General features: G+C 49.5%; 1 protein-coding gene across 1 annotated transcript in view; it reads right to left on the bottom strand.

Moving 5' to 3' along the window:
• Positions 1 to 1,349: 1,349 nt before the first annotated feature.
• The window catches only part of EHD4 (EH domain containing 4), a 91,938-nt gene continuing 68,348 nt past the window's right edge, over positions 1,350 to 24,939 (bottom strand). The window contains exons 4-6 of the mRNA XM_081112818.1: positions 23,030 to 23,442; positions 12,989 to 13,153; positions 1,350 to 5,250 (exon numbers count right to left, since the gene is read on the bottom strand). Of these exons, the coding sequence (XP_080968944.1) occupies positions 4,714 to 5,250; positions 12,989 to 13,153; positions 23,030 to 23,442 (1,115 nt within the window). The 3' untranslated portion in view covers positions 1,350 to 4,713. The remainder of the gene's footprint in view (positions 5,251 to 12,988; positions 13,154 to 23,029; positions 23,443 to 24,939) is intronic.

The raw sequence follows: 24,939 nt of genomic DNA, 5'->3' as shown, positions 1-24,939 counted from the left end.
ATTTTGTGGAAGAGCCACACTCAAGGGGCCAAAGAGCCGCATGTGGCTCGCGAGCCACAGTTTGCTGAACACGGCCCTATTTTATCTGCCCCAGTTAAAACCTGCTCCTTCTAGGAAGTACCCCCTCTCACTCCCCCACCAGCTTGTTCCCCCTCCTAGTAAGACCTTGGCCCAGGTAAGACCTTCCCCTGTGTGATGCGACCACGGGGAGCTGCACGATGCTTGCACACAGATCTCAGCAGCGGTCGCTGTAGCTGAGGCTGCACGTGAGGCTGGGGGACCGCGTTCCTCCCCGCTTAGCGCAACTGCAGAAAAGCCCCTGCGCCTGAGGGCCGGCCTCTTTGGCAGCGACTGACCGCGCCCCCGCGGAAATGAGAGTCCCTGGTGGTTTTGGATCACTTACCTCGAAAGTAAGTGGAATCTCAAGTCAAATGGGTTTAAACAATGTGTAGGGAATGTATGGGCCCACATAAGGGAAGCGTGAGGGAGGAGGACTTTAGGTGAGGTTTGATCCAGCAGCTCAAAGGATGCCCCCACAAGCCTGGGTCCTCTCTGCCCACCCTCACTCCCCTACCCCAGCAGCTCTGTGCACCATTTCAAGGCCATTTATGCTGCTGCACTAACAGGCTTGCTTTTTTACATGGCAGGATTCAGAGAAAAGAGCATTTCTCCTAAGAACTGAAACAGAAGTCTGAGGGGTCTGGCTCTCATAGGCTTCACTGAAACACATCCAGTCCTGAACCAATCTCTGTGAGCAGGGGGATGAAATACTTCGGCTCAGGACCCACCCCGGAAACATCTCACCCAACCCTGATGGCTCAGACTGAGGGTGGGGGAGTGGGACGTGCTCTGCGAAGGAGATTCTAGGTCTAGATCCCCAGAAGGTAGGTGGGTGCTGGTGGGGAGACCCAGGTGCCTGCTCTGGGGTCCACACCTGCGAGGGGTCCCGGCAGCCAGGCTCCACCTGGTACCACTGCCCCGTCCTGTGTGCGGGGAGAGGACCTCCTGGCAGGACTGCTCCTTCGAGGTGCTCCGTGATGCCCATCCGTCCTCGGAAGGGCCCGCCTCCCAGGTCCCCTCTGGTCTTGGCTTCCACTCTCAGTTGGAGGTCAGCTTCCCTGGGGGCTGCGCCCAGACCTGGCCTTGGCCCCCGTGGCTGAGCTGCTTTCCCTCTAAAGCCCCACTGGGGGAGCCCCCCCAGAGGGCACAGGAGGTCGGGAGTCACAGGGGGCACCCGCCCCCTCAGCCCGCCTGGTTTCAGAACAGATGGCAGGGATCCCCGCTTTACCGCAGACCTGCAGACGGCTTCGGGCAGCCCCTGGACAACCAGAGCCAGCGGAGGAAAGGTGGTGATTTTTTCAGAAGTTTATTGATCAGTAGACGGTGTCTTTTGTTTGACTTCTAAGCAAGGTTACAAAACCAACAAGCATTGTGTACTAACTGCATTGGCTAATTGGCAGGAAACCTGACACACTCTTAAATCAGGCCCGTTTACCTGAACCAACTCAGTGCTTATCTGTCCGAGAACGTTCTTGTTAAACGCGCTCCTTATCCTCAAGGCGACTTATCCAGGTGTTGGGTGTCCGGCAGGACGCCGGCGGTGGACTCCAGTACAAGACATTCCCCGGGGGGTGGAGAGGGGCTCCTGAGGACCCGCAGACACTGGGAGGGACTGTGGCTGGGGCAGGGGGGCCAGGCTCTGCCAGGGCGTCTCCTGTGAGCTGGTAAGGAGGGCAGGGGCTGGGGAGAGAGCAGGAGGCATTTGCTGCTCACGCCCTCGGACACTCAGTCCTCTGATAATAGAATAAGAATTCAGCTCTTCAAGGCCCTCCATTTGTGGGAGCAACCAAAGCCCAAGTCCGAAGACCCTATTGCTGCACAATGACTGTGTTCCAAACAGAACCCAGTCTAGCCCTGGGGAAGCAAACGCCAACTCACTGAACGGCCCTCCCCACTGAGGAGGGACCCGCCGTGGGCCGTCCAGGTGCTCGGGGAGGAAGGGGAGATGCTGGGCTGGAGCCGGAGGCTGAGGCAGGTGGCCGCCTGCACGTGCGACAGAGCTGGGGAGCCGGGGCAGGTCTCAGTGCGGGTCCGTTACAGATGGTGCAGGAGGGCCTTGTAGCAGGCTCACCACTGGGAAGAGGAGGCTAAAGTCTTCATTCCCCCCAAACACCAGACTGCAGAGGTCTGTTATGTGGGATCACGTGCTGTGTACAACCAGGTTTTCTCTTGTGGAACCATGGGGAGCGCGAAGATAGTTCTTAGAGCTAGAGTTCACCTACTGCCACCCTCCCAACCACCTGTAAACACTCCGGGGAGGGGAACTTTGAGAACTGGGGTGGTGTGGGACGGCAAGAAGGTCCGTCGAGGTGGACAGGCCCTCCTGTCCCCCTGCCCTGCTGCGTGGGGTTGGGGGTGGGGATAATGGATGTTCCGGACACAATTTAAGGAACTTTGTGCCAGTCCTGGGAAGATACGGTTTCTCACTTGGGGGCCATCCCTAATGTTTCCCAGTGTTTTTCTTTCCAGTCAATTCCAATGACTTCATGTGGGAAGAGAAGATATTAAGAAAAAAGGGTCACACGATTTCCCCCCTTTTTTTCCTGAGCAGGGAAAGGATTCAGCTGTCCGATGCTCTCCCCGTGAGGGCATGGGGTAGAGGTCACAATACCATCCGTTTCTGTCCACACAGAAACCAGAAATCTCAGAACATTGGCTCCCTAAAACACTTTTCTTACATGTCTCTACATACACAACCTTTGGCCATATCTACATATGTACACATTGACAAGTTCAAAAATACATATTTATGTGACATATATGTGTATATATTTATCTTTATATGTGACAATTCAGTAGAGTTAAAGCAGCAAGATAATTCTGGATGGAAAATCGGCTAACCCTGGCATCTCTGAACCTGTGGACGACTGAACTCTCTCTCTTCCTCTCTCGGTGCTGCCCTTCAGTGGACGCCACTGTGCTACACAGGTGGGCAGCCCCCAGGCATTCACAGAACTCTGCTCATAATACAGCAGGAATTGTAACCATCCCTTTTCTGTGTCTAATTTTAAAGTGCTCAGTAAGAATAAAAACCATGCTATGCATTTATTTCTCTTAAAACAAAATTATTGAGACAGCAAGCTAGGGAGTGTGCGGGCTGGCATCTGGACGCATGCTTCTCTAAAGTAAAACATCTCTCTTAAGCCTGCAGTTCTGACCCTGATGTCACAGGTGACATCAGAAAAAACCACAATGTGGCTTTTGGGAGGCTCCGGTGGGGCTGCTCTGATTTCACGCATGTCTGGTGCTGGCAGGGCCCCTGCCATGCAGCCACGCCGTCATTATTTTGCGTCTCTCCCCTTCACTGCCTAAGTCATGGTGAAAGGCACTGGGCCGAGCCAGTGCCCACATGGCAGGGAGGGTGTAGGTGAGCATTAATACCTCCACCCGACACAGGGCCCAAGTGCTCGGTCCAGAGGGGCTGACATGGGGGACCTGGGAGAGACCCTCAGGGAGCCGCTAGATACGGGCCTGCCCAAATCCTGCCTCGCGATGGGCATTCATGATACAAGCCACACAGCTCTTTGAAGAAAAGGCTTTATAGGAAAGGTTCCATCCTGTTTCTGTATAAAGGCTTTTATCCTATAAGGAAAAAACCAAAAACCTAGACATAATAAAAATGCCTTTAAAAAATAAAAATGAAAATAGTATCTAAGGCTAGTAGACCGATCTCTTATCCCTGACAGCCGTGCAGGCTGGCTTCTCATCCCCGTGTCCGCAGGCCCGGACTCTGCTCACTGAGACGCGATTTGCTGAATTTAAATCCTGCCGGTGAGCAAGGAGCCCTGGGGGCCTGTAACAAGGCTAAGTGACAACTGTGGAGAACCACCTCTCTTCCTCACTGTAGTGTGAGTACGATAAACAGACTTCGCTACAAATTATTGGACAGACCAGTAAGAAAAGCTAATCTTCAGACTCCAACATGACTTGAAATCTTGCTGGGGCTAATAAAACGAATTATTAATTAATTCCTAAGTAATTCCAAGTTCCTAACCAAATACAACTTGGCGGGGAAGGCCCGGGGGCGGGTGTTGGGAGGGCCAGCGAGCGTGATGCTGGGACAGACCCTGTTTGCGGCCAGCTGCCTGTTCTGCCCGGGGCTGCAGAAGGCATGGGGCACAGGCAGGCACTACACCCTGCTTTCAAACTGTGGGCACTGTCGCCTTCTCTTTGGTAGACAGTTTAGAGAGAACAGAAACCCTCTCGGCCCTATTCCCCCCTCCCCCCTAAATATATAAGGAAACAAACAAGATCATCTTTGCTCCCACAGGGCAAACAGGTTTATGATGATGAGTGGTCCAGGGAAGCCCCAGCTCACACCCCAATCTCCTGGGGCTCCAGCAAGCCCACCCCCACACTTACGTCTCTCCAGGATTCTGAGTACTCTTTGGTCAATTTCCATTTCTTTTCCACCATTACAATCTCCTTACCCACCTCCCCCCAGTATTTTAATAAAAACTCAGGGAATTTTAGAGGTGAAAGGACCTCATCTAGTGTCCAATGTCTGCCCTCCCATTCTACAGATGGGGAAACTGAGGCAGAGAGGGCAGTGCCTTTCTCGGGGTCACTCAGTGAGTCAGTGGCAGCAAGGACCTCAGGCCCCAGTCCCAGGAGCCCCACTCCGCACTGCCTGCCTTGTGGGTGGCCCGCCCCTCAGTCGGCCTTCTGAAAGGACTTCCTGTGAGAGGGGGGCACCAGGTGGGGAGGCAGGCTGTTGGGCAGCTCGTAGCCGTCCAGCTTGATCTTGATGAGGTGCTTGGCCAGCGCGAACTCCTCCTCGTCCAGCATGCCGTCACAGTCACAGTCGGCCAGCTTCCAGATCTTGCCCAGGACGCTGTTGGGCAGCTTGGAGGTCACCATCTCCTTCTTGGCGTTGACCCCTGATATCTTGCCATTGATGGGCGACAGGGCATAGAAGAGCTCATCGTAGACGGGCTTGTCTTTGGCCACCACCCACTCCTCCTCGTCGGCGCCCTCCTTGGCGCCCTCCCCGTAGCCCTGGTTGAAGGGGCCCTCGGAGGTGCCATCGAAGGCGCCGCCCTGCACGAGCTGCATGGGCGTGTTCAGCTCCTCCTGGCTGATGAGGCTCATCAGGGATGAGATCTTACTGGTCAGCATGTTGTCCACGGCCTCGATCAGCTTGGGCTTCAGCGAGTGGAACTTGGTGAAGTCGTAGCTCTCAAGCTGTTCCTGCACAAGGAGAAACCACAGACTTGGTGACATGCCCTCTCCTCTGGAAGCAAAGAGGAGAGGGGAGCTGAGGGAGGGGAGTTCTCCCTTAAAGCACACACTCTGTACCCGGGCCCGTTCCGGGGCTCTCTGGTGGGGTCCCCACATCCAAACTCACCAGACACAGGAGTGGCTTTTAGAACAAGAAATAAGATGCATGGGATGCCACGCTTCGCTACAGGGGCTCATCCCTGCTGGCGGCGGCGGTGTGACTGACAGCGCTCCCTCAGGGCTGACGACCTTCCCGCACCCTGCCTTTGGAGCCCTCAGAGACTGAGCATTTCATCTCTTACCACAGACCTCGGTTGCCCTTCACAACAATGCTGGGAGCAAGCAAGGACAGCATAATAGCCGTGTGTTACAGAGAGCACACGGGGCGTCCTGGCAGAGTCAAGACAAGAGCCCGTGCCTCCTGCCTTGACTAGTGCTCCTTGTGCTGTGACATGACGCTGTGGAGAGGGACTTAGTTAAGGACACTATTTTTGGATCAGCTTTTAAAAATGTAGTTTAGGGTACAAATAAGTAAAAGTGGAAACTGGTAAGAGGGAACAGAGTAGGATGGGAAGGGTGAGTATAAATCCAGCCAATATGCTCGTCAAGTCAGGCAGGTCTCAGCTCCTCCCAGGAGAACTGGCCGTCAGCAGTCGGAGAGGCAGGAGCACAGGCTCCAGGAAAACCATGATAATTGCCTGACGGGACAGGAACCAACCATGGTGCCCGGATGACTGTGCAGAAGCACTCCTCCTACCTTGGCTCTCTTTGGTTACTCATCCATCCATCCATCCATCCATCCATCCATCCATCCATCCATCTGTCCGTCCATCCATCCATCCAACATTTATTGGCCATTTGTTATGTGTCAGGCCGTTTTAGGGCCTGGGATATAAATAGGAAAAGCCAGTCCATACCTTCAGGGGCCTGTGTTGTAATAGAGGAAGGACATTTAAGTATCTCTGTTCCTGTCTAATTGCAAAAAGGGTGGACCTAGCTTATAGTGAAAATGTTATCACAAAATAGAAGTCATAAAAAAGGGAAAAGCCAAGTAATTAAGAGGGAGAGGTTGGGAATAAACACATCAGACAACTGAGGAGAGAAAAGCGACTGCCCCTCAGCTGCCCCCCACTGAGTCGGGGCGGGGGGTGGGGGGAGGATCACATCCCCTCATTGTCCAAGGGAGAAGCCACCTGTTCATTACAAGCTTTCTCTTGTCCTGAATGGTGAGGTGGTTACCCAGGGCCTTGTATGAGGGGCCTCAAAGATCCAGTGAAAAATGTCTTCAACAGCAGTTTTGTCAAGTAAATGCAGGAAATTCCAGGATGGCAGTTTTTATATGGTCTCTCTGTGAAGCAGTTCTGTTGGGATGACTCTAGAGGGCCAGTGCGCCATGTCTGGGAGATGAGGCAGGGAGACTCAAGGAAAAGAGGTTTCACATACCTTCACACCTGATTGTTTGTGGCAGAAGTAAAGCAGTAGGCCATTAGAAAATATAAAACTTTGAGCTATCACAAATATCATACATTTATTGTAAGTACTAGAGGCCCAGTGCATGAAATTCGTGCATGGGGGTAGGGGGGTCCCTCAGCCCGGCCTGCACCCTCTCCAATCCAGGACCCCTTGGGGGATGTCCAACTGCCTCTCGCAATCTGGGACCACAGGCTCCTAACCACTCGCCTGCCTGCCTGCCTGATTGCCCCTAACCCAGCCGTGGGCAAACTACGGCCTGCGGACCGGAACCGGCCCGTTTAAAATGAATAAAACTAAAAAAAAAAAAGAAGACCATACCCTTTTATGTAATGATGTTTACTTTGAATTTATATTAGTTTACACAAACACTCCATCCATGCTTTTGTTCCGGCCCTCCGGTCCAGTTTAAGAACCCATTGTGACCCTTGAGTCAAAAAGTTTGCCCACCCCTGCCCTAACCCCTCTGCCTGCCTGATCACCCCTAACAACCTCTGCCTGCCTGCCTGATTGCTGCTAATTGCTCCCCTACCTGCCTGATTACCCCTAACTGCTCCCCTGCTGGCCTGATCACCCTTAACCACCTCTGCCTCGCCCCGCACCTGGGACCCAGGCTTCCCTCCCTCTGGCCAGCTGCAGGCACCCAGGACCTGGGTCAGCTTCACCTGGGCCAGCTGTAGCTGCAGGGGACCATGGGCGGGTGGCTTCGCCCGGGCTGCAGGCGCCCGGGACCGCGGGGTGGGCGGCTTGTCCCTCTCCCGGGCTGCAGCCTGGCTGGTCCCCATGCCTCTCTCCCCAGTGTTGAGTGTTTGAGCCCTTATGGTGGCATGAGGGCATGATGACTATTTGCATATTAGCTCTTTATTATATAGGATTATGGGGGGTGGGGGGGCAGGAAAACAAAAATAAAAAATTTAAATCACTTATGATCCCATCACCCAGCAATAACCTGCTAATATTTTGGGACATGCATTTCCAGCCATTTTTATAAACACACACACACACACACACACGCACACACACACTCTTTAACTGAAATAAGACCACACTGTTAAATAACCTGTATTTTAAAGAAATAATGTATTATATTGTTCCATGATATTAATTTTGTACAAACTTTTTTTGTAATTTTCCCAAACTATTTTTTGCACAGACTGCATTCACTGAAATCCGTTTCTTAGTCTGTGTTCAGCTAGTGTTTTGACAGACATTTCCTTAAATGTCAGAAGCTAAAACAAAAAATAAAAGCAAAACTCCAAGACCAACCAACCCACCAAACAACCAACAAAAGAATCCGCCTCCCGCCTCTGCAGAATTGCTTTGTCCTGGGCAGTGCTTCCATACTCAGCCAGGCTGGCTGAACCCCGGAATCAGCCTGACCTATAACCTTAACCTTAACAGCTATAGAATACTGAGTTTTTAGCTGAGCCACTGTCATTCACCTTGTCCCATGTAGTTGGATGTTTAGGCTGTTTCCAATGGAGAAGCAAAACTGTGGTCTCTAGGGCAGTGGTTGCCAACCGGTGGCCCGCGGACCACTGGTGGTCCATGAGGTCCCAAAGGTTGGCGGCCGCTGCCGCTGCCCTGGGGAGTACTGGCAGGGCAGACATTCTAAGCGGTTCATTTTGAAGCAGAGCCCTTAGCTTCAGACGGTGGAGGGGACAGAACGGGAGCTAGAGTCTGACATTATCTCTAGAGAGGCACCTCCAACCCTCTTAGCAACTCTGCAGTTGTAGGTCTCGTTGGGCTGGGCTGACATTATCCGCCCTGACAGTCTGTGGACACCTGTATGGCATCCCAACATCAGCACCAAACGATGCTGCCAACATCTCAGTCAGCCAAGGGCACTGAGACAAGAAAGCTCAGGAGGAGAGCAGGCAGCCTACACAAAAATCCCAGTGCTGCAGCGGCAAACAAGCCCGGATTCCCTGGGTGCACAGACACCTACCCTCTTTCCTCATGAATAAGCCTGAGCCCTGAGCACACACAGAGCCCTGTGCCTGGCCAAGCAGACAAAGGAGGGTGGTGTCCGCCCAAACTTTCCACCCTCCTGCAGGGGCCGTGCATCCAGACTGCAAACCTCTGGAAAGCTGGCAAGGGGAAATGGCCATACTGTGGGGGTGGGCAGAAAGCAGCAGCAGCAGCAGCAGCAGCAGCGGGCACACAGGAAACGAACCCCACATGGCCCGCCCCCAGGCCTGACCAGGGAGTGTGGTGTAGAGATTAAACCACTGCCTTCCCTGCCCTAGGGTGGCTCCAGAACAGAAGTCTTTTTAATGGGATGAATGCACCCCAGGGAATTTAAAGATCAACTCATCAACAATCACACCTGTCAAAGCCACCAAGCCCAGGAGAGCCCCTCCCAGACACAATGGTAGTGCCCAGCCCCGTTCCATTCGCAGTACCTGGCCCCCTCACTCCCAACCTTCACCAGAAGCCGTTTTCGAATCCAGAGATCTGAGCAGATGGATGGCTCTGCTGCCCTCTGCTGTTGAAATGCTGCCAACTCCTCAGCTGTGGGGCCCAATTCTCAGAGGACCACTGAGGCAGCAGTGAAGGTGGTCCCGCCAGTGTTCTCCTTGTTTGGCAGTATGGACACATCAGTGTGGTAAATCAGGTTCCTTCCCAAAGGGAAGGGTGGCCACAGGCAGCTCACCAGCAGGTCACAGTTACCTCCCAGCAGCAGGCAAAAGCCTTCAAAATGCACTTGACTCCTTATGGCTAAGAGCCAACCAGACCAGCTTGGTTTATGAGAGCACAGGGAGAACAGAGACTCAGCGCTGGCATCGGGAGCTCTGAGTGACCCTGAGATGTGCAAAGATCTTAATAAAGTCATTGCCAAGCTTAAGCCCTGTCCTGGATGAGGTTAAGGTGAGGTCGAGTGCCTGAGCTGTAGAGGATGTCAGACCTCGAGACTCAGGGATGACAGAGGCCCTGGCCCACACTGTGAACCCTGCCCCCCCCCCCCCCCCCGCAAGCTTCCCGGGTGACAGAAATCTAGCCTGAAGCACACCTTACAGGCTCCGGGCCTGCCTTGTTTCCTGGGGAGTCCCTGAAGGGACTGGGGTGGTGTGATCAGGGCCCAGCTAGCTTCCCAAGGAGGAAGCCTGTTCCCGCTCCCAGGGGGCTGCTCTGGGAACGGCGGGTCTGTAAGCCCTGTGAGAATCAGTCAGGGCTGGGCCAGGGTCTGAGAAAGCCACCAGCCGAGAGCCTGCTGTGATTTACTTGTGAGCAAAACAGAGGCGATGTAGCAGCCCTGCCAGGCACAGCGACCAGAGGGACCACTCAGGACGTTTGCTCACCAATCCCAGCTGCGCACGTCACAGTGCCTGGGCACCCTCTGCGCCTATCGATTCCTTATAGACGGTTAATTTGTGCCTTAAGTGAGCCCCGTTTATTGTTTTGTGCATCTGGGATAACATGCCCTTAAGAATGTCAATAACTGTCTTTTCAGACCCTTGGAGGAGGCATAACCATCTGCACCAGGAAATGCCTTATTGTTATCTTGTTGCCTCGGACCATCTCTATTTACTGTAAATGTGAAATGATAAGCATCCTGTACCTACCGCTGTAAAAGAAGTATGTATCTATTTTACTTTTTATCCAATCCTAGAGATTTCCCTGCTTTGCCTTCTGCTGCCTCCCTAACTTACCAGCAATGGATTGTACATTTTCTCCTTTATTTCTAAATGTATAAAAAGAACTGCAAAACTGCCATTTTTGAAGCATTTGCTCAATCCTTTGAGATTTTGCTTCTGGCTGGCCTTCAGTTTTTCCCCCCTGAAATAAATGCTTATATAATTTTCTATAGGCTTGGACATAAGCATACACTAACTTAACGATGAACTCACTCAACACATATTCATTGAGCACCTGCTACATGCCAGGTGCTGGCGATATGGCGGTGAACAGGACATGGGTCACTGGCCTCGTGGAGTTGTAGCCAATGAACACAACATCACTTGTAACAAGGAGCATATGTCCCAATAATAAGCTTTGCTGCCAAAAGTTTCACTGCCAACCATAGTCACAGTGGTAGATACCATAATCCATAACGTATACCCCATAGGGACAGAGATATTTGCCATTTGTTCATTTTTGTTTGTTGATTTATTCTGGGGCCTAGAAAAGTGCCTGGTCACAGTAGGCTTAATATTCCTTGAGTGAATGGATGAATGAACACAGGTGAATGAGGCACCTGTCAGGTGGGACTCCTTGATCCCAGTCTTAGGGCCCTCAGGTGTCCATTGAAGGTGCTAAGGCACCTGTATGGGGCCTGACCCCCAGGGTCCTCAGAGAAAGTTTGGGCCCTTCCTAAACTGTCCATCTAACTGGGCTGTGCCTGCTCCAGAGACCTGAGGTGAGGGGGCATATGGCTTCCTTGTTTCTTCCCCAGGGACTGCCCTTCTGCCCCAGCTCTGACCTGGCAGGCTCAGGCTAAAGTAGTCACAGTTTGCTCCCTATGTTAAGGGAGGTCACTGGGGGATGGGTGGTAGGCCTGGGTAGGGGGGCTTGCAGCAGCCCCCGGTGGCTCAGTGGTGCCTGAGATCTGGGGAGCAGCATCTTCTTGTGAGTGGGCATTGTGGTAGCCTCACTAGGCTAATGAGCCGCAGAAGCCCCATTGGGCCATAGTGTGCATAGTTTTCAGTGCAGTCAAGAAGCCAATTTCCCTTCAAAAATTTCTGAAGGATGCCAAGAATCAGTTGTCTTTCAGCTGGTCATGGGGTGCAGCGCATAAACCAAGGGTGTGCAAGTGGAATCTGCTCAGGAAGTTGCTCCAAGAGGCCCCTAAAATTAGCCATCTTGTGACCAGAAAAAAAGCAATTCGTCTTCTGAGTACAGGAATAATTATTTCATTTATGGAAGAACACAGATATTTCTGTATTGATTCTGAAGTCACCTAAGTCCCATCTGACCAGATCTTGTATTGCAGATACCCTCCCCTGAGCCCTGCCATGGCAACAGGGAGTGTAACCTACCCCTCTCCCATGTGCACTGTATACTGCACCCCCACTCGGCGTTCTTTCTCTGTGCCTCGGGATGCAGCCAGCAGGAAGGTATCCTCTGTCTGGCCTATGCAGTATTCTTTGAAAGTTTGAGCCGAAATTGGAAAGCCAGGGGACTTTATAGATTTCCAGCTTCCAGTGTTCCCCCAGGGCAGCGACCACTGGGTGGGACAGGGCCTTCCTGCTGGCGTGGGGTTCAAATCTCCCATCTCCCGCACTGTGGGCCCCCACAAGTCCTCATCTCACTTGTAGATTTGATTTCTTCCTTGTAGAGACACACTTCTAGGAACCTACACCTCCATCAAATGTGAAAAAATAAGAGGTAGTCAGAGAGGGTGACATGGTTTCCTTTTGCCTGGCCTGCCTCGCCTGCTCACGTTACTGGCTAGCGGCTGCAGCCATCTCAACTTGTACTGCTCGCCTTCCAAAGGACTGTGGCCTCCAGGGTGGCCAGGTCCCTCACTGGACTGGAAGATGGGCAGCCTGGCTCAATGAGGACCATCTTCCTGTCCAGTGCAAGGGCCTGTCTGCCTGGCTTGGAAGGATGTGGTCAGCACTGATATGTTCACCTAACACCACTGTGCACCGTGGGAACACTGGTTGGGCCAAGATGGCTGAATGCAGCATCCAGTCGGGCTCATCTGGGGCTGCCCACATACAACTCAGGGAGACCCTGAAATCTGGCCAAAGGCTGCCCAACACGGACATTTAACAAAATCCTCGGTGAGCATGTCTCGCTGTGTCCAGAGATGTCCAGCATGTCCACAGAGCCCCACGCCTCTGATGCCTCCTGAGCCTGCAGCAATGACACTGCCTGAACACGTAATCCCACAGCGCAGGGCAGTGCTGGACAGCACTGGCTGGAGGGGCAGCCTGGGTGACCTCCAAGGTCATTCCCAGCTCTGATTCCCTTACAGTCCTGGGATTCCAAAAAACAGGTGTCATCTCAATGTCAAAACAACATTGAACAGAGCCTGAGAGGGTGGCTCAGATAATTTTTCATGTGAACTTAACTTCCTGGACTGTGTCCCCTTTTGTTTAAATGTTTCAGGAGGCAGGCAACTCCTGCCTTATTCACAGCAGCCTGTTACCATGGATCACCACAAGGAAGGTGAATTCATTGCATTCTTCTCCATCCTAAACCATGAACCATGTGTACCCTGTGACCAGCCGGACAAGATGGCAGTGCCTCTGCCCCCCCGCCCCATGACGCTGTAACGGGCGCCCAGTACCTGCATTGCCTTGACCTCCGGGAAGTCCCCTGCAGAAATCTGGTATTCTCGCTGCAGCTGAATGTAGATTTCTGGCAACCTGTCGATAAGCTCTCTTTTCTTGTTTTCCTTTCCAAAAACACTCGGCATCTCCTTTTTCAGGTGGCTGATGATGTAGGCGTGTACCTGAAAGGGTACATGTCAGTGAGGACGTGCCATTCAGAAGTGCACCAGGACAAACAAGAGGGCATCTTATATGCATCACAACACACAGCAGGCACCCATGCAGAGCCATGGTCCTCGGGACCAGAGGAGGGCAAAGACAGGGAGATTACAGCCTGGTTCTGGATGTGTAGAATGTGAGGTATATGAGGTATATAGGGGAGCTGTCTCAGGGTGAGTGGAAGGGAGAGCTGACCTGGACGATGGGTTTTAGAGTGGGACTTGAGGTGGTAGCAGAGCCACGGGGTGGATGAGACCACTCGGGGAAAATGAGCAGAGAAAACCCCACTGTTAAGGGTCAGGAGAGGAAAGAGGTGAAAAAAGATCTTGGGATGTGGAATGTGGCAGATAAGGACTGTGGGAGGACAGATTCAGGGAAGAGGTGACATCTGAGTTGGGCCTTGATAAACAGGTAGGATGTGTGGGCGAGGGGAGGGATGTGGCAGTCTGGGGGAGGGAAGAGCATGGATGGAGGTGTGGAGGCAACATGCTGGGCCATATTTGGGGCAGTGCTGAGTATGAAGATGCAGCGCAGGTTTAGAGGTGGGGAAGGTGGGCTGCATTTAGACTCTGCCTGGGGAACTCGGAGCTGATGGAGGATTTAGAAGGACTGCTGTCCTAGTGCTGTGCTAATGATGGCTCTGGGAGAGCAGGGAGACAGGAATAATGCTGAGAGCTCCCTGCTTTCCAGGGCTGATGATGTCTGGCTGCGTATGGGTGGGGGTGAGGTGGGCTTGCACAGATTTCTCTTGGAACCCTGTCCTAAAAAGCATCCCTGAGGAAGGGCAACTGACATGGGGAAATTCTATAGCCATAGTTCAGTTGTGCCTCTGATTGGCTGTTCCATGGGGAGTGAGCGGGATGGGTGGGGCCTGGGTGAGAAAGATCTTAGTTCTGGTGATTAACCAGAAGACCTAAAGAGAGTTTGAGATACTAAGGCTTCCGGTCAAGATGGAGGCGTAGGTAAATGTAGCACTCTCATCCTCCCACAGCTATATCAAAATTATAACTAAACAAAAGAACATCCATCATTCAGAACTGCCTGAAATCTGGCTGAATGGAAGTCCTACAACTAGAGAATTAAAGAAGAGGCCACCCTGGCCAGTTTGGCTCAGTGGATAAAGCGTCGGCCTGTGGACTGAAAGGTCCCAGGTTCGATACCGGTCAAGGGCATGTACCTTGGTTGCAGGCACATCCCCAGTAGGAGGTGTGCAGGAGGCAGCTGGTCGATGTTTCTCTCTCATCGATGTTTCTAACTCTCTATCCCTCTCCCTTCCTCTCTGTAAAAAAATCAATAAAATATATTTAAATAAAAGAAGCAGCAGCCATATTGAGACTGATAGGAAGGGTGGAGATGTGGAATGGGCTGATCCAAGACCCATAATTGACCTGTTTTTAATCCGGAGAAGTATCTTGGCTGTGGAGGTCTACATGAGGAACAAGGGGTCCCAGCTCCACATCAAACACCTCAGCTCAGAGTTCCAGTGCAGGGAAGAGAAGTCCCCATAACTTGAGGCTGCAAAAACTAGTGGGGATTGTGACTGAGTGATATGGAGTATGTGGGAGTCCCAGGCAGTTCCTCTTAAAGGGCCCATGCACAGACTTATTTGGACTAATTCCCTTTGAGCTCCAGTGCAGCTTGTAAGGATCCAGGAGCATACAGGAGGAACTAAATTGTGTGGCATCAGAGCAAGAACTCAGAGGCAGATTTTCCCAGATGAAAGTGTTTGGACTTCCCTTAAGCCAGAAAGCCGACTGGCAGGTGCCATATCTGAGTTTCCATTAACCTGGCTCACACTGTTTGCCTGGCCCTGGTGACTCCCTGACACCCTATTCTACCCAATTTGCAGCCCCACCCAAGTTGTTGGCAGTGGTCTTTCTATATGAATAACCTGTCCTAGCTCAGGCTTCAGACTTTTCTAAAATCTCTGAAACAAGCAGCAGCTGGCCTCAGTGTGCCCCATACCTCTCAATAAGAGGCCCCAGGCCTGGAACTAGCAGAAGCCTGCCTTGGTTCACAACTTGGCCTCTCCTGGACATCTCCAAGCCCAATACAAGTAGCAACCATCTGCAGGTCTCTCTATAGCTTGTGGCCCCAGGCAAGATACAGGCAGTGGCTGACTTTGCACCTCCTGTGAGGCCCCAGAGCCAGTGCATCCTGTGGTCAGCTTCAGACAACGCCAGATTACAACCCTATCACATCCATAAATGACATATTCAAGGGGAAGACTCTGAGAGCACCAAAGCCCCACTGAAGCAAGTCCTGCTCTATGGAGGTGTCTCCTGCACAGCAGCTCTTCTGCTATAGTTTCAGCTGGTCTGCACAGCCAATTGGCCTGGGGGGGGGGGTGGTCAATCCTGCTCAGTATGCCAACAATAAGCAAAGCTCAACTACAATAGGAAAGGGCACACAGACCACAGAGGGCTGCACTTAGAATGCCCTGCTCCAGTTACTGGGGAGACTGAGCCACTGGGACCTACAGGACACCTACTACACAAGGCCACTCTATCAATTCCAGGAGACATAGCAGCTCTAACCAATGCACAGAAACAAACACAGGGAAGCAGCCAAAACGGGGAGATAAAGAAACAGGTTGCAAATGAAAGAATAGAAGAAATATCCAGAAAAAATAACTAAATAAAATGGAAGCAAGCAAACTACCAGATACAGAACACTGGTTATAAGGATGCTCAAGGAACTTAATGAGATCTTCAAGGTACTTAGTGACAACTTCAAGGAACTTATAGAGAACATCAACAGCATGAAAAAGGACCAGTCAGAAATGAAGGATACATTAACTGAAATGAAGAATAATTTACAGGGAAGCAACAATAGAATAGAGGATGCCAAGAATCAAATCAGTGATTTGGAATATGAGGAAGCAAAAAACACCCAATCAGCACAGCAAAAAGAAAAAAGAATCCAAGAATATGAAGATAGTGTAAGGAGCCTCTGGGACAATTTCAAGTATACCAACATTTGTATCACAGGGGTACCAGAAGGAAAAGAGAGGGAGCAAGAAATTGAAAACCTATTTGAAAAAGTAATGACAGAAAGCTTCCCTTACCTGGTGAAAGAAATAGACTTACAAGTCTAGGAAGTGCAGAGTCCCAAACAAGAGGAACCCAAAAGGCCTACACCAAGATACATCATCATTAAAATGCCAAAGGTAAAAAACTAAGAGAGAATCTTAAAAGCATCAAGAGAAAAGCAGTTAGTTACCTACAAGTTGCCCATACAACTGTCAGCTGATTTTTCAACAGAAACTTTGCAGGCCAGAAGGAAGTGGCAAGAAATATTCAAAGTGATGAAAAGCAAGGACCTAAAACCAAGATTACTCTACCCAGCAAAGCTATCATTTAGAATTGAAGGTCATATAAAGAGTTTCACAGACAAGAAAAAGCTAAAGGAGTTCATCACCACCAAACCAGTATTACATGAAATGTTAAAGTATCTTCTTTAAAAAAATAAAAAAAATAAAAGAATAATAAAATGTCAATAAATACATATCTATCAACAATTGAATCTAAAAATCAAAATAAACAAAGAATCTAATTAACAAAATCACCTGATCAATAAAATAGATCCAGAGGTATGGAAACATGGAACAGACTGGAGAATGTCAGAGGGAAGGGGAGAGGGGAGGGCAAGAAGAGATTAATCAAAGAACTTATATGCATATATGCATAACCCACGGGCACAGACAATAGGGTGGTGAAGGTCTGGGGTGGGGCATATCTGGGTAAAGGGGACATCTGTAATACCCTCAATAATAAAGGAGAAAAAAATAGTTTCACTAGGGCCAGTGCCCAAGAGCACCAGGAAACGAAACTGAAGCTGAGTAAATGGCTGATCTTCACAGAAACGTGTGCCCAGTGAGCAGTGAGATGAGGATTCCCATAACCTTCCTGAGAACAGTGTAGACCCCGAGATCTCCACAGGTCAATTCTGCACAGGACCAGCTGCCTGGGCCCAGGCTGGACAGCAGAAGCTCGGTCTGAGAGAGGGACCCCCAATACACGAGGGGGAGCCCAGAAACTCTGACCACACGGGGGTTGCAGACATGACTAGTACCTGGGAGGTGAATCCTGCTTGGCTGGGGCACCACCTTCCTTAACTTTGGCACTTTTCCACTGAGTTCCAACTTCAGGACATTAAGAAATGTTCTTTAGAAAAGTTCTCTTTGTGTATCTAGAATTCTACAGAGTAATTTAGAAGTCAAGAAAATAACTAAAATAAGAAAGGATGAAAAACAGAGCGGTGATTACAAAACAAAAAATGACTATGTAGCTATGGAAAATCCTATTAAAGAAAACAGACTTCTTCTGTAATCTTGTGGAAGAATGGAAATTAAATAAAGTAAGTAGATACGTCCCATGGTTCAACGGAGGGCCTCTGTGCATGGACATACACTGGGCACAGCCAAAACCACTCAGCTAAGACCCAAACACTAAAATAACTGCACAGTGAAAACGCTGGCATGCTCAAACCAGACAATGCCAACTTCTCCATCCCTATGAAGGCCATTTTTACATAAGCACCCATTGTGCTGTCTGGCTACTGCTACAACTATAGGTTGGGAGAGATGATTCTAAACTTTCTGCCACTAGTAAACTTGTTTATTTAGTTATTTTTCCAATTAACACTACTTATAATATTTACACAATTCTTTGAGATAGAGAAACCCAAAGTTTGGAATCTTTAATTTAGAACGATGGGCTTTAACTGCATTCCTGAGGGTATGATGAGTAAGTGGTAAGACTAGTAATTTCCTTGTCTTGGGTAGTGATGCCTGACTCGGTTTGGATGGAGCAGGGGAGGGCCCTGTGTAGCCCTGAAGGACTTGGAGGGCTCCCTAAGACCCTCTCACCATCTACTATTGAGGTACCTCAGAGCTTCCAGGCCCCTGCTCAGGGAAGGCTGACTCCCCACCCAGCCCCTGGCCTTCTAGGGTTGGCGCTCTGTTCCTTAGCACTTCCTGGTACCCGGGGGCCTGCTCTACCTGGGCTGAACCGTGGGTGATGTGCACCTATCACCCAATGCCTGGCACCTGCTCCCTGAGCTCAGCCCTCATGCTGTTCAATGGCTGATGACTGAGGCTGCTGAATAATGGGCCACCTTCAGACACCAGGCCTCAGGGTTCTGAGATAACTGGGGCAGTTTCTGTGCCAGTCCTCAACTCCCTCCTCCTCCCACCTGCCTGGTGCTACCTGAGTCATGACCCTCAGGTGGCCAACTCATGCTGCAGGATACTCTCAGCCTCAACCTCCACTTCCAGGAAGTTCCACTGGCCTGTTTTCTGGAAATTTCCTATTGTGCTATCTCTGAATGACCCCCCCCCCCCCGCCCTTTCCTGGGTATCCTGAGACAATAACCAGGGTCAGATTCCATGAATGGGCCCCATCTCTAAGGAGCTTATCAAGTTATGAGGTAAATTATAATCCTTAGAATCATGGAGTATTAAATCTGGAAGGGACCTCCTATATGGAAGTGAACACCTGGTTCCAGGAAATTCATATGACTTTACTCAAGGTCACCCAGCTAGTTAGGGGATGGAGAGTTGACATCACCATTCAACTGCCTCATTCTTATAGAATTCTTATAAAATTGCTTTCTATGAGTATGAATTAAAAAAGTTAGTGAAGCTGTTGAAGATCTGGAATTCAAAATGAATTGGGTCCTATAGAACAACAGTGTGGGAAACTTTGAGGTTTGGCTTCTGATTATTCCTAACCATTTGGAAGGTCATTTACTCTTCCCTTCGACACACAAGAAACAGATATGACACACAACACTATGGACACAATGTGGGTAAAGACTGCAATCTACTGGCAGGATGGCACCCTGTACATTTCTAAGGCCTCTTGGTAAACAGAGGGCACAGCTGGGATGGCTGAAAGCCCTAGTCAACATCAACAAAAGCCCTTATGTGTCAAAGGTGTGTCTCCAAATAAATGGCAGATGGAGGGCCAGACCAGGTGGTGGTCCCCATGGAAGGAGTTGGAAACAGTCTGACACCTTTTGTTCTTCATAATGAGAGAAAACTCACTAAGAAGATATATGGGAATGGGAAGGGGGCAGAGGGAGGGGAGAGCGAGGCAGGGCAGACCAAGCACTGGAAGGCGGGGTCAGGCCCTGCCACCACTGCCGCTCCCTGAGCAGCTCCAGGAGAGATGGCTAATCCCCAGCCTCCGTTTGCTCATTTGCAATTTGGAAATTACAACCCTTACCTCACAAGGGAGGGTTGTTATTAAGACTTGAAGGTTCTCTGTCCATTAGAAAGAGGAGTAAAAGTTACTTGTTATTGATTAATGGTCAAAGTCCAACAGCTGGAGGTAGCAATGCCAGAGAGGGCTCGTGGCTATTTAGTTCTTATTGAATAATCAATAAACTCTCCATATTTAAATAGTAATATGGTGAATTCGGGTCCCAAGTGCCTTATTCACAAGTGAAGGACATTGAACCCTGGGGACTTTTGAACAGTCTTAGCTTGTCCAATTCACCCATTTATTTCATTGTATAAAACTGGAAAAGCCCAAATGTCACTTTTTCTCTGGGCTAATAACTCAATGAGCAGAAAGATGTCCTCCCTTAAAATGAACATGAATTGATAGTTCACAAAGAGACTCTGCCGCAACCTCGTTAATTGTGCCCAGTGGCAAGTGTTCATATACACCCAAGACTGAGAAGCATGTACTCAGACTGATACCGGATACACCCACCGGGCTGGAAGGGCAACCCCCAGCAGCGAGACTGGAAGCGTCCAGTGCTCATGGTCAGTAGGAATGGAAGTGCTCATGGAATTTGGATACCGGAAGCAGTTTGAGGGAAGTTAGTCTGGAAAAACGTGATTCTACACTGTGCAACCTCATCTGCAAGCTTGACACGACCTGGTGGAGACCTGCGCCTTTGTAGGCCCAGCTGGAACCTTGCAAAGAGCACTTAACATCAGGGATCAGCACAGTTTTAAAGGGGCTTAGGATGATATAAGAAATTCTCTTCACAAATACCCAAAGATGAACCCCTGGGGTCATCAAGTGTGAGACTGCAAGAGGCAGAGAAAAGCAGCTGACAGGTTCCCATTTGAGCAGGAGGTTGGCTGTTCTGTTGAAATCAAAGCTGGCACTGATGGTCATATGATTCTTAACAGCTTAAAAGGGACTTGAGGGGACCACCCAGCCATTTGAGGTCAACTTTCAAAAAGACAGGCTTCCCTATATGGGTTTAAGCACTGACATACCTCCACAGCAGCTTGGGGCTGACGACTGAGCTATTTTTAAAAGCCCCAATGGCGGACCATCATCACCTACTATGGAACGACTCATACACCTTAACCTGGGTTCCTTTGGTGAAGTTCAAAATGTCTAACTTCTCCACAAAAGGAACTGACAGACGAACCAGAAAGCTGGGCTCTGCACATTACACGTGACCAAGAAGAGAACATGCTTTGAAGATGAAACTAAATTCTGCAGAACTATAGTGAACCCCGAAAATCACTGGCCTCTCCTTTTCCTTCTCATTTTTAGTTGTTCCTTCCTCAAATGTTGACTCATTGTTTTGTTGAGCAAAGATCTCCAAGTGGGCAGGAACCTTTCCTATTCTGGGGCAATGTGTTATAAAGGGTGAGGTCTGCTCGTGAACTGGCCTCGATTTTTACTTTTGTGCATTTACCCCATAAAACACTATCGCCTCAGGTTTGTAAGAGCCTCATTTTTTAATGTGGCTATTTGAATCATAGCTGAATACAACTCAATTATATTTTCTAAATGCTTTCTGGGTCTTTCCCCAAGTAGCTTATTTTAAAGAATCATGAGACAAACCTCAACTGCATCTTATATTGTGGACACTCTCCAGAGAATGATGTCTACTGATATCATGACATGTGCGATCTCTGAGGCTAACCAAAACCCACTCCAAAGGTTTCCTGTTATGTGAAACAGAGCTGTGAAAAAAATACATAAATAGAAAAAGCCAGGAAATCATTAAGTTTCAAGAGTTCTTTGGTCAGAGTGCCATGTTTCATAGTATTCAAATGCCATCTTCGTGACACCTCGAGTTTGATCTCCACAGAAGTGGCAGGACAGTAACACACTTGTTTATTTTTGGATGCTCATGAATTCTGCCTCATTATGGTGTTCTATAAATAGACACATTCCATACCCTAACTCAGATCTGACACCTCCGAGGTGACATCTGAATACCCTTTGCAGGCTTTCAAAATGTCAGCTCGATAAACCTCTGAACTTTTGTAGGTTTCTGTGGGTGGAGAATTTTATAGAATAAACAATGGCAGATCAACGCAGAAAGCAAGGACACTTACTGAGGAGCAATGAATGCCGTCCACGCTGGATTTTAGGTGAACACTTTCCAGGCCAAGGAGTAGGACTGTCTGGGGTTGGAATCTATATTTTGCAACTTACAGGCTACGAAGCCTTGGACAAGTGGCTTCCCCTCTCTGAGCTTTAGCAGGAGAAATGAAGATAGTGCCTAACTGTGCAATTACTGATTGGATCAGACGAAATAACACATTCAATGCAGAGCGCCATGCTTCCGAAACACGGCAGGCCCTCTGCAAGGGCTGACTTGCAAAAGGAAGACTAGATAAAGAGAAATAAAGATGAATGTACCAAAATCTAAGAGTATTTTTAAGAAACATAAATACAGCAAAAAGAAAAACTCAGGTGACTCCGTGTCCATTTAAGCAACAACAAGTTCACAAATGGCCATACAACTGCAGATGGTATAAAGAGGATGGCACCGCAGGCCACCGTGCCGAGCTCTCCTTCTTACCCACCCGGGACTGTTTCCCGGCCCCTGCACAGCTTGGCGCTGCCCCCGGAGCACACTGGCACTGAGAAGCTCGGGCTGGATCAGCTGTACTTTAAACATGTTTCTTTATAAGAAGGAACAAGCCAGCACTATTCTCAGGAAGAAAAAAGGAAGACAAGCTTTTTTTCCTAGAAGTAAACTCAGCAAGTTGACTGCTCCCTGCTCCCATCTACACCGGCCTTCGTTATTCCTGGTGTCTGTCCATCGCAGTATTTTGTGCCTCTCTCGACCCAGGCCACACTGGTCCATGCAGAGGGCGGCAAATGCTCAAAGGTGGCAAAAAGTCCCACGTGCTTGGCACTTCCCAGCGAGCTCTCGGCTCTTTATTTCGTTTTTTAAATGTTTTTATTGATTTCAGAGAGAAAAGGGGAGAGGGAGAGAGAGATATATAAACATTGATGAGAGAGAAACATCGACCGGCTGCCTACAGGGGATTGAACCTTGACCAGGAATTGAACTGACAGCCTCCTGGTGCCCAGGACGATGCCCAACCAACTGAGCCACACCGGCTGGGCTCAGCTTTTTATTTCTTTATATGACCAAATATAGCTGCATCTTGAGTCACTAGGCTCTCAACAATGACAGGTAAATTAAATATCCCATGTGCATTTAAAAGTATTTTGAAAAAAAATATTGAAATCTGCAAAGACTATGACGTGATTTACCAGCCTTGATTAGAAAATAATGTTGGGTATCATGTACCCTGACGGTTAAGTCCAGCTGTTTCCACTGGAGAAGAGAAATACCACATGCCAACAGGTCACTAACACCTGTGACGTGCTCTTCTTCGCTCCGTTTTACAGATTAGAAAACAGTTTGGAGAGGTTAAGCCATTTGCCCAAGGTTAGAGAGCTAGGAGCCAGAATTCAAACAGGGCACCAATCTCAAGGGTCTCTTCTAACCTCTGACAAGTTCATTCCCTAAGTCTCCTGGGATGGGGCACCCCCCTTTCTCTCAGAGAGCGGGAAGAGCCCCCTGCCTGAGGCTGGTGCGGGGACTGTGCTGCTTACCTTGGCCAGCCTCGCTCGCTTGATGAGGTCGTTGAGCTTGCGCACCGCTGCCTTCTGGGGGAGGCTCTGGATATCTCTGAAGAGGTCCTGGGCCTCGGCCTCGAAGAGCCGGCGGTTGTCAGTGTTCTGCAGGGGCTGCGCCCAGAAGGAGCCGATGTAGACACGCAGCACCTCGGGCGTGTTGATGACTTTGCCCAGGGACCACATGAGGGCCCCGTAGACACGCATCAGCTGCTGCGTGTCCACTTGGTCGGCCTTGTTCAGCACCACGCGGATCTTGTCGTCCTGGCCCCGGAAGGCCTTGATGGCCTCGGAGAACTCGTCCGAGATGTCCAGTTTGTGAGCGTCAAAGAGCAAGATGATCCTGTCGACCCGCTCAGCGAACCACTGCAGGACCTGGCAGAAGTCGTACCCTAGGTGGAGAGAGGAGCACGTCAGTACAGCCACTGCTGCGTGTGGGAGACACATGTAACGAGAGTCTGGGAATCACTGGTTCTCCAGCAGTGCCAGGGAGCGGAGGCAGTGGAGGCCTGGACCTGAAAATCACTTCAAATAGGGCCCCTGGATTGAGTGCATCTCATTAATGTTGGTGCTCCCAGGAGCCCTTCTGTGGGAAGAAATAGGGATTAGAAAGAGGCTCACAGTCACATTGGGCATTCCTTACTTCCACATCTGAGGTTTCATTGAGTCCTCACAAGTCTCTTATTTCACCTAGCACAGTCCTTGGATCAATGGAAAAGTTGATCAATGGCTCTATAAAACCACAGGCCATAGGTCAAAAGCTCCTACTTCTCTCAGCTTCTCACTTTTCTGAAAGTACCAGAGATGGAGAAGAAAGAAAACCTGTTGACCACCTGGAGACCCACTGGGTGTCCAGCAAGCACAACAAGAGAGGAATTGCCTTTTCTTGACCCAAGTTTTTAAGAGTGTTAAGGAGGTCAAAGGTTGGGCTGGCTGAAATTGTGACCAATATTTATCATTTGGACTATTTATATCTTAAGGATGTTGTAAATATTTAAAAAAAATTATGTCTCACAGCCATTCTATGAAATGGTCTCTTGCCAATTTCTTTTTTTTAAAGTGGCTAGGCCCACCACAAGTTCTGTTTCGTTTGCTTTGGCCACGTACCAATACACTTCAAATCATGCAGTTAAGTCAACACTCCTCTCAGCCTGTGGTCCAGACTTTCAGGATTTCCCCAGGGAACAGAGTCCCGCAAAAAAGCTAATTAGAGGAGGTTTATTTTTAATCTCAATCTGATTAGCTTCAGAATCAGAGTCAGTGCAACCGGTTATTCAGAGCCCGGATGGCACCTTTCTTAACTCCTACTTTAGTGCTTGTGTCTCTTGTTTTAGATTTTGAAAACTTCCAAACGCATACCAGTCTAGAGAATCATAACATAAGTCTAGATTATTTATATAACAAAATACCATACAGCACTGAGGATGAACTAGATTTTTACTTGTCAACACAGGCCAATCTCCAAAAAACTGGTGAGTGAAAACAAAAAAATCAGTTTCAAAAGGATATGTACAGTTTAATAACATTCAGGTAAAATGCAAAAACAAAACAAAGCAATACTCAATTGTCTATGGATGTATACTGCAGCAGAAATATAAAAATGTTCACATCCATTTTGGGATACTGGGAGTGAGGGATGTAAGATGGATGAGAAAGTGTCTAGAGGGCAATGATTTATTAGGCAGAAATAAAGGGACTCCATGCACTAAAGTTCCCATGACATTTGAAGAGCAGGCGTAAGAGGAGTTGTTGAACGAGCAAACCGATCCAGACACATTTTTAATATAAACCCCAAATGTTCAGCAATGCTGAAGCGGCCTGTGCACCCGTCCCCAAGCCCTTGACTCAACCTCCTCCCGGAGGAAACTGCTGCCCGAAGGCGGCATTTA

This window comes from Myotis nattereri (genome assembly GCF_964212035.1).
Source record: "Myotis nattereri genome assembly, chromosome: 1".
NCBI lineage: Eukaryota > Metazoa > Chordata > Mammalia > Chiroptera > Vespertilionidae > Myotis > Myotis nattereri.
Note: the sequence above shows the minus strand (reverse complement) of the source record. Positions and strands in the feature narration are given on the sequence as shown.